General features: G+C 42.0%; 1 protein-coding gene across 1 annotated transcript; it reads right to left on the bottom strand.

Moving 5' to 3' along the window:
- Nucleotides 1–10,657: 10,657 nt before the first annotated feature.
- On the bottom strand, nucleotides 10,658–11,271 carry LOC125556008 (nuclear transcription factor Y subunit B-3-like). The gene is made up of 2 exons (XM_048718812.1): nucleotides 11,078–11,271; nucleotides 10,658–10,982 (listed from the first exon to the last, which is right to left on the bottom strand). The coding sequence occupies exons 1-2, from the start codon at nucleotides 11,269–11,271 to the stop codon at nucleotides 10,814–10,816; spliced, it is 363 nt and encodes a 120-aa protein (XP_048574769.1). The 3' UTR covers nucleotides 10,658–10,813.
- Nucleotides 11,272–15,047: the final 3,776 nt, after the last annotated feature.

Raw genomic sequence — 15,047 nt, 5'->3', positions numbered from 1 at the left:
TAACCCCTATTTCTCCGTGCCTCGTCCAAACATTATAGTGTGGCATGAAACCCTTGTAAAGCAGGTGGGAGTGAAGGATTTTCCGGTTAGAGTAAGACCTCGTATTCCCACATTCAGTGCATGGACAACACATAAAACCATTCTGCTTGTTTGCCTCAGCCGCATCGAGAAACTCATGCACGCCCTTAATGTACTCGCGGGTGTGTCTGTCACCGTACATCCATTGCCGGTTCATCTGCGTGCATTATATATAATTAAGTGTCCAAATTAATAGAAGTTCATCATCACATTAAAACCAAAGTGCATACATAGTTCTCATCTAACAACATATAGCTCTCCAGAGAATCTAATTAATTAAACCATACATTGAAACTATGTAAAACATTTCAATGCGAAAACAAATGCGATCATAATCGCAACCAAGGTAACAATTGATCCAACGGCATAATGATACCAAGCCTCGGTATGAATGGCATATTTTCTAATCTTTCTAATCTTCAAGCGCATTGCATCCATCTTGATCTTGTGATCATCGACGACATCCGCAACATGCAACTCCAATATCATCTTCTCCTCCTCAATTTTTTTTATTTTTTCCTTCAACAAATTGTTTTCTTCTTCAACTAAATTTAACCTCTCGACAATAGGGTCGGTTGGCATTTCCGATTCACATACATCCTAGATAAAAAAAATCTATGTCACGTTGGTCGGCATAATTTTCATAAACAATAAATGAACCAATAGTTATGAAGATAATATACATACCAAATCCGAATCATAGACAGGACGAGGGCCGACGGGGGCGGATACCAAAACCATCGCACTATATAAGATGCAATAATAAATGTAAGAAAATGATACAAGTATCTATCTAAACAGACAAGTAAGAATATTTTTCCTTTCAGAAAGAAGATAAGAACAAGAGGCTCACCACAGTGGTGTCGGTGATGAGATCAGCGCGGGTGATCGACGGCGGTGAAGACGGGGACGGGGCGTGACGGACCGCTAAATCTAGACAAATCTCGAGGAAAATGGAGCTTGGAGGTCGAGCTTCGAGAGGAGAAAGTTTAAGTAGTGTGGCTCGGGCATTCCATCGAACACCTCATGTGCATAGGAGGTGAGCTAGAGCACCACCAAGCCCTCTCCCCCTCGGCCAGAAAATATAGAGCAGTGTGCTCTGCTCTTACGCGAGGGGTATATATAGGCACCTCATTGGTCCCGGTTGGTGGCATGAACCGGGACTAAAGGGGAGCCTTTGGTCCCAGTTCAATCCACCAACCGGGACCAATGGTGGTAGGCCAGGAGCGAGGCCCATTGGTCCCGGTTCGTCCCACCAACCGGGACCAAAAGGTCCAGACGAACCGGGACCAATGGCCCACGTGGCCCGGCCGGCCCCCTGGGCTCACGAACCGGGACCAATGCCCACATTAGTCCCGGTTCTACACTGAACCGGGACTAATGGGCTGAGCCGGCCTGGACCATACCCCTGTTTTCTACTAGTGATCATTGATGCTGGAGAACACTCTCTAGAAGATTTGCTAGAAGTTGGGGGAAATGAGAGGGAAGAGGAAGAGAATGAAGAATGGGAATTAATTAAAGAGCTTTTCTCATCAAAAAAAGAGAAGAAAAAAGGTAAAACTACCAGAGGTTCTGGAGTTAAAATTGCCTCTGCTATCAAAACCTTAGAATCTTCTGATAGGAAAAAAAGAAAAAAAGATGAGGGGTATCTTTTGGAATATGAGAGGATTTGGGGGCGATATCAAAAAAAGGTTTTTGAGGGAGATGATCATGGATATGAGAGTTGATTTCTTGGGTCTGCAGGAGACCATGAGACAACAATTTTCTAGAAATGATTTACAATAAATTTGTGTAGGAAGGGGTTTCCACTGGCATTTCACTCCAACTAGGGGGAAATCTGGTGGCCTTCTGTTGGGAGTCAATTATACCACATTAGATGTGATTTCTCAGGATGAAGGAGATTATCACATAAAAATAACTGTCCAGGATGTTAAAAATAGGTTTATTTGGGATTTAGTAGTGATCTATGGAGATGCACAACCAGAAAGGAAAGCCCTATTTCTGGCTGAGTTATCCAGAATATTTCAAACATGTGTTAATCCAATTTTGATTGGAGGTGACTTCAATATTATTAGAAAAGCTAGTGAGAAAAATAAACCAGGATCCCCTGGGCATTGGAGTTTTCTTTTTAATGCTATTCTGGAACAAGCTGGGGTGAGAGAGCTTGATATGAATGGGAGATAATTCACTTGAGGGAATAATATACACAACCCTACTTTTGAAAAACTGGATAGGATACTTTGTAGCACTGAGTGGGAAGAGGTATACCCCTTAATGCAAGTAACAGCTTTGACTAGAGAGAAGTCTGATCACACTCCTCTTTACTTGGATTCTGGATATTTCCAAAAAACCGAACCAATTTTCAGATTTGAAAATGCCTGGTTTTTGAGAGAAGGGATTGATGAAATTGTAGAGAAAGTTTGGAATGACCCTAACATTAAGGGAGACAGCATAGATAGATTGTTGGGAAAGTTTAGAAAACTAAGACCTAAACTTAAAGGGTGGAACAGAAACATGAATGCATGGTATTTTGAACTAAAGAAAGATATCCTGCTTAAATTGGATATTATTGATAAAAATAGTGAGGTTAATGGCCTTACATCCGCTGATAGAAAAGAGCAGATAGATTTAAGAGCTCAGCTTGATAGAGTTCTTAAGCAGGAAGAGGCTAAATGGAGACAGAGAGCCAAAATTGATGAAATACTAGAGGGGGTAGTAATACTAAATTCTTTCATGCCAAGGCAAATGGGAGGCTTAGAAGGAACAAAATCAACAGATTAGAGCAAGCTGAGGGGATAATAGAAGGGGATAAAAACTTGATAGACTATATCACTACTTTTTACAAAAAATTATTTGGTCCACCAGATAATTCTTCTGTTTCACTTAATATTGATAATCCCATTAGGATTCAAGAGGGATGTGAAAATAAATTAGTGGAGGAAGCCTCTTTGGAGGAAATTAAGAAGGTTGTCTTTAAAATGGCACACAATAAATCCCCTAGACTAGATGGCTTCACTGCTGAGTTTTATCAGCATTATTGGGATCTGGTGAAACTTGATTTAAAAGCTTTGTTGGATGACTTTGCCAATAGGAAAATTGATATTAGTAGACTAAACTATGGGATTATAACCCTAGTCCCAAAAGGGACAGATGCTAATCAAATACAGAAATTCAGCCAATTTGTTTGCTAAATGTCTGCTTCAAAATCATCACAAAAGTGTTAATGAATAGGCTGAATTTGGTAGCTGATGATGTTATTTCTCCTGTTCAAACTGCTTTTATTAAGGGCAGGTATATTATGGAGGGAGTTTTGATCCTTCATGAGGCTTTGAATAGCATAAAAAATAAAAAACAAAGTGCTATGCTTCTGAAAATTGATTTTGAAAAGGCCTATGACAAAAACAAATGGTCCTTTCTTTTTCAAATGTTGAAAGTAAAGGGATTCCCAGATAAATGGATTGATTGGGTCATGGAGACTATTAGCGGGGGAAAGTTTGTGTCAAGGTTAATGAGAACCTAGGAAAAATACTTTATCACCCATAAAGGATTGAGACAGGGGGACTCTCTATCCCCTCTGAACTTTGACCTGGCTGCTGATGCCCTGGCAATTATGTTAGACAAAGCCAGAGAAAATGGGCTGGTGAAGGGGGTCCTGAATGAATACATACCAAATGGGGTCAATATGTTGCAATATGCAGATGATACCATCTTCCTATTGCAAGATGATACAGAAAGTGCACACAATTTGAAATATATTTTATGTCTGTTTGAGCAAATGTCTGGTTTAAAGATCAATTTTCATAAAAGTGACATTTTTTTGTTTGGAGAGGCTATTGATAAGAAAGATGAATATGCTAGAATTTTCACATGCCCAGTGGGTGCCTTGCCCATGAAATATCTAGGGCTGCCTATAGATAAGAATAGAATTTGTAACAAGCATTGGAAACCTCCAGAGAGTAAGATGGAGAAAAAAATGTACAACTTGGCAAGGCAGATTGCTTTCCAGTGCAGGGAGAGTTACATTGATTCAGTCAACTCTCACATGCATCCCATATTTTATGATGTCCTTCCATGGGCTCCCCATTGGGGTTGAAAAACGCATGGATTTTTTCAGGGCCAGACTTCTATGGCAAGAAGATGATCAAAAAAGAAAATACCATTTGGTGAAATGGTCTGAGGTGTGTAGGCTAGAAGATATGGGGGGCCTGTGGATCCAAAATCTTGCATGCATGAACAAAGCATTGCTGAGTAAATGGTGGTGGAAATTATATACAACTGAGGGGCTGTGGCAGGACATTATTTGGAAAAAAATATATTAAGAATAGAAATATGGGCACTGTTCAGGACAAACAGGGAGATTCCCAGTTTTGGAGGGATATACTAAAACGCAGAGACCATTTTGTTTCTTTGTGCAAATTTAAAATTGGGAATGGAGATAGAACTCGCTTTTGGGAAGATTGGTGGATTGGCACTGCTCCATTAAGCAAAAAATTTCCTAGGCTTTATGATCTTTGTTTTGATAAGAAGAAAACAGTTAAAGAAGTTTTTGACAATGATCTAGATAATGTGCAATTTAGAAGAACTTTATTGGGAGACGCTAGAGAGCTATGGGGACATATTAAAGAAGCATGTAGATCGGTGACTTTGAATGAGGATAAAGACGAAATAAAATGGTCTCTGACTAAAAAAGGAGTGTATACTGTAAAATCTTTCTACAGGCATCTGATTGAAAATGGTGTCAAATATCCACACATGTATATGTGGAAGATTAAAATGCCACCCAGAATCAAGGTGTTCATGTGGTTGGCTCTTAGGAAAAGTATCCTTACAAAAGATAATTTGCTTTGTAGGGGGTGGAAATGAGATGATAAATGTCCTTTTTGTGGACGTAAAGAGAATATAAATCATATTTTTCTATCCTGTTCAGTTGCTAGACTATTGTGGAACATTTTAAAATGTGCTTTCAATCTGAGAGACATTCCAGAAACCCTAGAAGCTACTATGAAAACCTGGGTAAATACATTTGGGAAAGATGAAAAAAGTTTGGTCATGATAGGTGTTTCAGCGATTTGCTGGACTATCTCGAAATTAAGAAACATTGTTATTTTTTACAACAATAGGGTAAATGACCCATGTGTTCCTGTTACTCTGTTTCTCAAAAAATTAAATGATTGGAATATTTTACAGACAAATCCCGCAAGAAGTAAGATGATGGAGGATGGAGTGAAGCAAGTAAGTATGGTGGCAGAAGAAGTGTTCAAAGCAGCCTATGGGTGGCGCCTGAAGACTGGGAGAATCCAGGGGTGATCACAGGAAGACCCCGTCGCTACGATGAAAAGAGCTTCTGCCATTACTTCTAGCTTGCTTTCTTTTGCTTTTCAGACAGTTTATGGTCTTGTATGAATCTATGATAAGACTATAGTCCTGATGTATGCCTCTGTTCCTAATAACAGAGTTGTAAGTGTTCCGGGGACTGGATTTCTCTCTGAATTCAGGCCTCGGACCACTCCCGTAGGTTCTTTTGCCTTGAGGGTTTCGGGAGGGGAAGGGATGGGATGGCTTTTCCTCCTTCCTTAGTTTGGCAATTGAAATTTTGTAGGGGAGTGGAGTGTTATGCTTTGTCTTTTAGTTTCTCTTTCTGCTCTGTAGTAAGACATGGTGATTTCTTTTAATGGAAATCGGAGAGAATGCTCTCTTTTGTCAAAAAAAACTTCAGTTTCCATATGCAAAATGCTGTAACCAGGTATTAACCTTGTACAGTGCTGGTAGGCAGAAGGATGAAACATCAAAGGAAACGGGAGCATTCATAACCATATATTGTGCGAGTGGGCTGGCCCAACAACAGCTTTCGGATGCATGAAACAGGAACTCAAAAAGAAAAAGAAAAGGTTGGCTCATGATGTTTGCCTTGTTTTATTTCCTTTTAACAGACTGAAAATATATCACTCCACTAACCCATATTAATTGTTCCTGATTTAGTACTAAAACCTGCTACAATGGCAGATTTTAGAAAAAATATACATTAAAAAAGGACCTAGAATAAACATTTGCAAACTTTCAAAGAAGATAATTGTTGGGGATCGTAGCAGAAATTTAAAATTTTCTACGCATCACCAAGATCAATCTATGGAGTCATCTAGCAACGAGACGGAGAGGAGTGCATCTACATACCCTTGTAGATCGCGAGCGGAAGCGTTCAAGAGAACGGGGTTGATGGAGTCGTACTCGTCGTGATCCAAATCACTGATGATCCTAGCGCCGAACGGACAGCACCTCCGCGTTCAACACATGTACGGAGCAAGGACGTCTCCCGCGCCTTGGTCCAGCAAGGAGGAGGGAGAGGTTGAGGAAGAGGGCTCCAACAGCAGCACGACAGCGTGGTGGTGGTGGAGCAGCAGTACTCCGGCAGGGCTTCGCCAAGCTCTTGCGGAGGAGGAGAGGTGTTGGGGAGGGGAGGGGCTGCGCCTTGGATGTGGTGTGCAGCCCTCCCCTTGCCCCTCTATTTATAGGGGAAGGAGGAAGGGGGCCGGCCCCCTCTAGATGAGATCTAGAGGGGGGCGGCGGCCAAGGGGAGGGGGCTTGCCCCACAAGCAAGGGGGGCGCCCCCTTAGGGTTCCCCCCCCCCAACCCTAGGCGCATGGGCCCAAGGGGGGATGCGCCCAGCCCATGTAGGTCTGGTTCCCTTTCCTCTACGGCCCATTACACTACAAGAAATATGTCAACTTATGACCACCACTATTGGTCACTGAATGGTCACAAATTTCCATTTATGACCTTTTTGTGACCAAAAACATAAGGTCAAAAGCTGGGCGTCGTAAACTGACTATAGCGACCTTTCTTCTAGAATGGTCGCAAACGTTTATGACCAAAATAAGCCTATTGTTCTGTTTTGGTCACTAGCAACCTCCCCAGGCCACGTAGGCATCCAGCGTGGCAATCTGACGTGGCACAAGATTCAGCCCGGTCCAATTCAATTTTCTACATGGGCCTAGCCCAACAATTCAGCCTTTTTACTGTATATTTTCTCTATTAATTTTCTCTAGCTACATGGGCCTGGCCCAACAATTTGGCCTTTTTTATTTTGGGCCATGGCCTTTTTTAGGACCATTTCATTAAGCCTATTTTTCTGGTTTTTCAGAAATGCACAAGGTTCTGATCCACTATAGTTTGGGCCGCAGCCTTTTTAGAGCCCAAATATTATTTTGTCAAGTAGAACATTTAGTATTTTTCATTCACAGATTTCAATTTACACATTTGAACAACAAAATATCAATAAATCTTTCTATTAACTGATTAAATCCAAAGATCATCCAGTCAAATACTCACAAGAGCAAATACACGTATGCACGTCCAACTTCCACATACAATCAAAAACAGATACACAAGGGTGGCACATCGCCAGCTTAATTCCTACAAGGCCGTGATGGTGGTATCTACGATGTGCGGGAGAAACGTTCAGGACATCCTCTTCCTCTTCTTGTCACCTGCGTTCTTGAGCTGCAAGAGGACACAACACCATTAAGCACAGTTGGTCAGACCATATTAACAGGAATCACAAATGTTGGCACCCAGTGTATACTATGTAAGTGCTGGTATATTTTTACTAGCAAAACCATCACTACTATGCATGCATGCTTGGTTTATAAGCTTCATCCATATAGTTGGCACCATCACTGCATATTGTTGCTACCGATGTACACAAGTGTGCACATACACAGCATGCTGCATGCATACGCTCGCATGCCAGTATAAAGCTGCATCTCGATGCTTTTCATTGCTGATCAAGAGATTGTAATATTTTAATAATCCACTACATGCGCCACATAGCTACTCCTACCTAGGTAGCTATACGTAGGTGTACTAGCAGCCAGCCCAAAGGCGAGTTGATCAACAATTCAACATACACTAGCTAGCCAGCAAGCTACTGCTATGTCCTATCCTAGCAGCAGCAACGACTTTTGTTTGTCATGAATTTAAAGAAATGCATGCATTTCCAGTAAATATAAATGTATGCATGCTGCCATTGGCCTGGACCACACTAGAAGAAAAAATGCTCGCAGCGACCAGCAGATAGATCGACCTAGGTGTGCGCTTCTTTCCAGTCGCCAATTCTAACTGCCATCGACTTGCAAGCTTTACCTACGTGGTCACCATGCAGTAATGGCATGCGCACCAAAAGGAAGAGAAGAAACCGAGCATACAGTTTCATGTCGAAGGATTGACATGCCAGAAGAGGTCAGGCCACCGAGGTACAAGTACTCCCTGCGCTTGGTGATGATGGCGGCGCCGGAGAAGCACCCTAAAGCGATGGCGGTTCCGACAAACCCTGTCACGAGGATGCTGGTCGCATAAGAGCAACAGGCAAGTTATGTCAGCCAACATAAATAGCAAGGATGAGAAACGAATGTGAGCATTGAGCAGCAACAAACTAGAACTATAGGTACATAAATAGCAAGTTATTGTCCAAGTAACAAAACAATCAGTCATATCAATTTTGTAGAACTGTAGGTACACAAATTCAGAACCACCAACAAAAATGAAGGCCCAAAAAGTCCATGCTCAGGCCCAAAGTTCAATAACAATAACCCAGACACAGGGTCCAAACCCCACCGCGAAGGGCCCAGGTACAATAGACTAATCTAGAAGCAGAATTTGGCACCTACACAACCTAACTAATAATGCTTGCAAGAACAACCAGACAATGATGGACAAGGACATATAATCAGCAGATATCCAATAATCCAATCACAGGCATTCACAAACAGTACGTGTCACACTCCCATGACATATGGTTTTGTTACCACAGGGTTTGCTCATAAACTATTCTCTATAAGACAGGGACATGTGCAGCAACAATAAAAGCAAATTCGTGTTTACCTTGGGTCAAAGTCTATGGGGAGCCCAATCAAAGGTCCAACCGAAGCCCCATCCAGGAGGGGTCACATAGCTCTTTACGCTGTATCAGAATTAACACATATTTTAGATTATAGAAATAGAATCCTGAACACACCAGTAATAATCGACTTCTGACTAGCAACGGCAAACAGATTCAGGCACAAGCAATTTTATAGCAGGATGAGAAATCTATGTGCAGAAATCATGAATGAAATTATAGTAGTAGCACAAAGGACCCTCACAGACATTTGTAATAGTACGCAAAGGTAAATAGAGTTCCCAGCAAACAATGTATTCCAGTTATTAAACAAATGCTCACCAAGATAATCAGTACAGTGGTGAACCAAACACAGTAATAATCCAAAGCTGATACTAATAAGCAGCAGGAACCTCCCTACTTTTGTGATATAAAACTAATATCAGACCAATTTTGTACCAAGTTGTACATAATCAGTGATGTACAGCATGGGAATGTCCAACAGTCAGTTGTTAAAAATGTTCAACAACCTTTTAGTTAACTATAAGAGGGCTTGTAGGCTTTCCAAACTATTAATTGACAGAACCCAAAATTGTATAACGAGATCACGTTTTTATTATATGAAAAAAAGTTAACTAAAGCCAACAAAACAGTAAGGATCAGTGCAATATTAACGTTGACACGTTTACATATTGTGGATGTGGAGCTCGACATCATCAAGGAGCAGGGGTTAATAATGGACAGGTTTAATCTAGACATCTACTAGTTAAATCAGCTTGATTAGCGTCCGAGCTCTATATTGTTTACCACTCACTCAGACTCAGCTTGATTAGGTCTTCCTTGTCTAGTTCAAGCAAGACATGAGTTATTCTATTTTTGGCAACAAGTTTTGAGCTACTCGTATATACACAACAAATTAACACTGAACATTTTTCTACTCTGCTTAAAGCAAATACTACCATTCTGCTCAGGAATAAGTGATATGCTCACAACCTGAATTGCAATATTGTCCTAACAGCAATCTTAAAGACACTTAATGCCTTATCGAGCCCGGTAAACTTAGAAGGGTAACGCTGCAACAAGTAGTACATGCTTCCCAGCACCAATCTCACTGAAGAAGTGCCAGTCCTCACCTCATCAATCACTGTGAGCTCAAGATCAACGAAAACAGCACGGGGGACATGCTTCCCAGCACCAGTCTCACTGGAGAAGGTGTTGACGCTGATGAAGGCGTGCAGCAGCAGTGCCCTTGGCGTTGACCTTGAACCCCAGTGCCAGATCCTGCTCCCCAACCGGCGATGATGTATCCCTCGACGGATCTGCATCCATAAGGCAAGGTGAGAGAGGGGGTCAGCTACAGCCTCCTGCGGATCGATCGGATATGCATTCAAACAAGAATTTATTAGTGAAGAACAAAAAGAGCGGCTCCCCTATTTTTTGCTGGAACAACAGTAGCCTAGCTTAGCTTCAAACAAGAATAACGAATTTGTAAGACATGTATGTCTGCCATAACCAAGCAAGCAGATTCAGTAGCTACTTAAACAGTTTAATAGTTGGACTCCGGAGACAATTCTTAGTGCTTCAAATCATCCAGTTATCTGAATAAACAGTACAGAAAAGAATTGAAGATCTCAATGACAGTAGTAATTGGAGGGATAAATCAACACTTGTTCTAAGGACAATAAGATGATTGGTGCCACGCAGTGTGGGGTCTCATCAGTCACCAAGCTGAACATGAGTGTTTAAATTTGCCAACTAGGACTAACAAAAGTGCCAAACAGAGCTTTTCAGGCTACAACAGCAACATATTAAACTATCATGGACCTACCTAACTCTCAAAGCACTAATCCATCCCCAATTAGTTCAGATAAAAAAATCCCACATGGCTAAATGGGCATGCACCTCTCTGTAATTCTGCAAATAAACCTTGAGGGGCTCAATGTACTCCTGAAAGCCTAGCATGGCCATCGCCCAGAGCAGGTCATCGATGTTGATGGTCTTGCACTTCTCCCTCTGGCACTTGTCACTCGCCCTACAATACAGACAAGACAAAATGGCGACAGGTCAGCACCAGACCACACTTGATTCGGGCAGGCAAAACAGAGCGGCAGCGGTCAACAGAGGCACTCACTCGCTGGCGATGAAGCAATGAACTCCGAGATGCACTCCCGCAGGGTCTCCTTGGCGTCCTTGGCGATCTTGCCGTTGGCCAGGATGGCCTTCTTCATGATGCTGCTGATGTTGGCGATGGGCAGGAACCTGTCCTGCTCCCTGATGCCGCCGAAGCCGCCGCCCGGCAGGCTCGCCGGCGCGTCCGACATCCGGCCGCCCTCCTGCAGCACACCAGCAACCCCGACAGATCCATCAGCGCACCGGCGCACCAAACCCTAGACCCCGACTTCCGGAAGTGCGGGGAGGAGGTGAGGGGAGAGGGAGGCGTACCTTATATAGACGGGCGTGTAGAGGGAGGGAGGGAAGGTGGTGAAGGGGAATGGAGGTGCGGTGAGCGCGGCGAGCGACGTCCCCGTGCTCCGCGAGCCTCCGCGGCGCCTTTCTGGCCATCGGAGGAGCTGAGGGCCGAATCCGCTGCGGTTGGCTCGCCTGCCCAAGCCCCGTCGGTGGAGAGCGCCTGCTCGATCCAGATCAAGGTCCTGATTGGCGTGGGGTTGCCTGCGAATCTTGGGGGCGGCTCTGGGCATGGGCTCGATCTTGGGTCGGCCTCAACCTCGTCTACGGCGAGGGTCGTCGATGGTGGCGGTGGCAGTGGCGGTGGGGTTGGGGGCGGCGGCAGATCGAGATCTGAGGGAAGGAGAAGGGGGTGGGGTTGGGGGCGTGGGCGGAGGAAGAAGAGCTGGGAGCGGGAGCGAGGTTTGGGTGCAGCGCGAGGGAAGGAGGGTGCCGCCGGTGACAGATAGGAAGGAGGGCGCCGCCGGTGAGAGAAAGGAAGGAGGGCGCCGCCGGTGCCAGCGCGAGGGAAGGAGGGTGTGGCGTGAGGGGTGAGGGAGAGGCCGATCTGGATCGGGGACAGAGAGAGGGAGGCGGCGGGCGGAAGGAAGGGATGAGAGGTGAGAGAGAGGTAGGGTTTGGTGCGGTGGGTTTTTTTTCCTTTCTTTGCATGGACGGATGGATGGACGTTGGATTGCTAGCAATGGATGGTAGGATGTCTGCCATCTCATCGATCCGTGCCACAAACGGTTCCACCAACACAATGTAGTACACACTTTGACGATTTTATAACCATCTAAATTGGTCGTAATCAATTAAATAATATGCTAAATCATGTCACCTATTTTATAACATCATAGAATTAGAAAAAAATAAGAACAATAGCATCGTGTCACAAGTGAGACTTGTTTTTCAGAAAAATAACAAACCTGGAATAATACAAATATCTTTAAAAACTGATCTCAAAAATGAGTTTTATTTGCAAAAAACATTTTCAACCTTTGGAGTGTCGAAAATGGTATATATTTTTTGAAGCACCTACCAATATTTGTTGCAAAATGGCACCACTCTATTTTTCAATAATATTAGATCATATTTTAGGTACAATTGACCAAATGCTTGTGTCTCAATAGCTGTCTATCCACCTCTCGTCAATAATTGAGGAGGTTTTTCAAGTGCCCATTTTTCATTTTTCGAGTGTCCAAAAGGGGTTTTTTTGTGAAGAACCTACCAAATAATTGTTGTGAAATTGGACCAAATCATTTTTCTAAAATGCTATGCCATATTTAATGCACAATTGACCAAATGGTTGGGTGTAAAGAGTTTTGATCCTCCTCTCGTGAAAAAGACAAATTTCCGCCGATTCAGTAGGAAGCGGGTCAAATTTGAACTGCAGCTGCATCATAGTTTGCTATTATTTTTTACAAAAATCATTTCTAGGTACATAAGTACCTATTTAATCAGAGAAACACCAATAAAATTCCAAGATTCAACCACTAGCTAGGAACGGTCATTCCCGCCGTTTTGACCGCATTTTGAAACGGGCATAAAAAATTCAAAAAAATTCAAAAAATTGGAAAACCTTCGCATTGTGTCATTATATGTGGCCAAGTTCCCAGGGAAAATAACAAACTTGTAATACGGCAATTATTTTAAAAAAGTGTTCTCAGAAACGAGCTATCACGTGTGGAGATCAATGACTTTCAAGCCAAATGATCAATCTTATGGCCACATTCATGGCATAGTTTGTTCAAATGATCTCATATTGTGCACAAGGGTGCATATTGGAATGGCAAACAATGTTGCCTAAGGAAGTTTTCATTTTCTTTGGACAAAAAAACCATTTTCCATTTTTCGAGTGCCCAAAAGGAGGTTTTTTTGTGAAGGACCTCCCAAATAATTGTTGCAAAATTGGACCAAATCAATTTTATAAAATACTAGGCCATATTTGATTCACAATTGACCAAATGGTTAGGTGTCAAATGCCTTGATCCACCTCCGGTGAAAAAGACAAATTCTCGCCGATTCAGTAGGAAGCGGGTCAAATTTCAACTGTACCTGCCTTGTAGTTTGCTCTTTATTTTTTTCAAAAATCATTTCTAGATACATAAGTATCTATTTAATCAGAGAAACATCAAAAAATTTCCAAGATTCAACCACTAGCGAGGAACGGTCAAACCCGCCGTTTTGACCGCATTTTGAAACGGGCATAAAAAATTCAAAAAAAATCAAAAAATTGGGAAACCTTCGCATTGTGTCATTATATGTGGCCAAGTTCCCAGGAAAAATAACAAACTTGTAATACGGCAATTATTTTTAAAAAGTGTTCTCAGAAACGAGCTATCACGTGTGGAGATCAATGGCTTTCAAGCCAAATGATCAATCTTATGGCCACATTCATGTCATAGTTTGTTCAAATGATCTCATATTATGCATAAGGGTGCATATTGGAATGGCAAACAATGTTGCCTAAGGAAGTTTTCATTTTCGTTGGACGAAAAAACCATTTTCCATTTTTTGAGTGCCCGAAAGGAAGTTTTTTGTGAAGGACCTCCCAAATAATTGTTGCAAAATTGGACCAAATCAATTTTATAAAATACTAGGCCATATTTGATTCACAATTGACCAAATGGTTAGGTGTCAAATGCCTTGATCCACCTCCGGTGAAAAAGACAAATTCTGGCCGATTCAGCAGAAAGCGGGTCAAATTTCAACTATACCTGCCTTGTAGTTTGCTCTTTATTTTTTCAAAAATCATTTATAGATACATAAGTATGTATTTAATCAGAGAAACATCAAAAAATTTCCAAGATTCAACCACTAGCTAGGAACGGTCAAACCCGCCGTTTTGACCGCATTTTGAAACGGGCATAAAAAATTCAAAAAAATCGAAAAATTGGGAAACCTTCGCATTGTGTCATTATATGTGGCCAAGTTCCCAGGAAAAATAACAAACTTGTAATACGGCAATTCTTTTAAAAAAGTGTTCTCAGAAATGAGCTATCATGCATGAAGATTCATGGCTTTCAAGCCAAATGATCAATCTTATGGCCACATTCATGGCATAGTTTGTTCAAATGATCTCATATTATGCACAAGGGTGCATATTGGAATGGCAAACAATGTTGCCTACGGAAGTTTTCATTTTTGTTGGACGAAAAAACCATTTTCCATTTTTCGAGTGCCCGAAAGGAGGTTTTTTTGGAAGGAACTACCAAATAATTGTTGCAAAATTGGACCAATAAATTTTCTAAAATACTAGGACATATTTAATGCACAATTGACAAAATGGTTGGGTGTAAAAAGTTTTGATCCACCTCTCGTGAAAAAGACAAATTTCTGCTGATTCAGCTGGAAGCGGGTCAAATTTGAACTGCAGCTGCCTCATGGTTTGCTATTTATTTTTAAAAAAAATAATTTCTAGGTACATAAGTATCTATTTAATCAGAGAAACACTAAAAGTTTTCCAAGATTCAACCACTAGGTAGGAACGGTCAAGCCCGCCGTTTTAACCGCATTTTGAAACGGGCATAAAAAATTCAAAAAAAATCGAAAAATTGGGAAACCTTCGCATTGTGTCATTATATGTGGCCAAGTTCCCAGGAAAAATAACAAACTTGTAATACGGCAATTATTTTAAAAAAGTGTTCTC

The sequence above is a fragment of the Triticum urartu genome, chromosome 5 (genome assembly GCF_003073215.2).
Source record: "Triticum urartu cultivar G1812 chromosome 5, Tu2.1, whole genome shotgun sequence".
NCBI classification, from domain to species: domain Eukaryota; kingdom Viridiplantae; phylum Streptophyta; class Magnoliopsida; order Poales; family Poaceae; genus Triticum; species Triticum urartu.
The sequence above is the reverse complement of the archived record's forward strand: the minus strand, read 5'-3'. Positions and strand labels throughout refer to the sequence as shown.

Coding starts and splice junctions, on each gene's coding strand:
- LOC125556008 (XM_048718812.1), bottom strand. CDS start 11,271: ATGTCGGACGCGCCGGCGAGCCTGCCGGGCGGCGGCTTCGGCGGCATC. Junction 10,983..11,077: donor GCTTCATCGCCAGCGAGTGA/GTGCCTCTGTTG, acceptor TCTGTATTGTAG/GGCGAGTGACAAGTGCCAGA.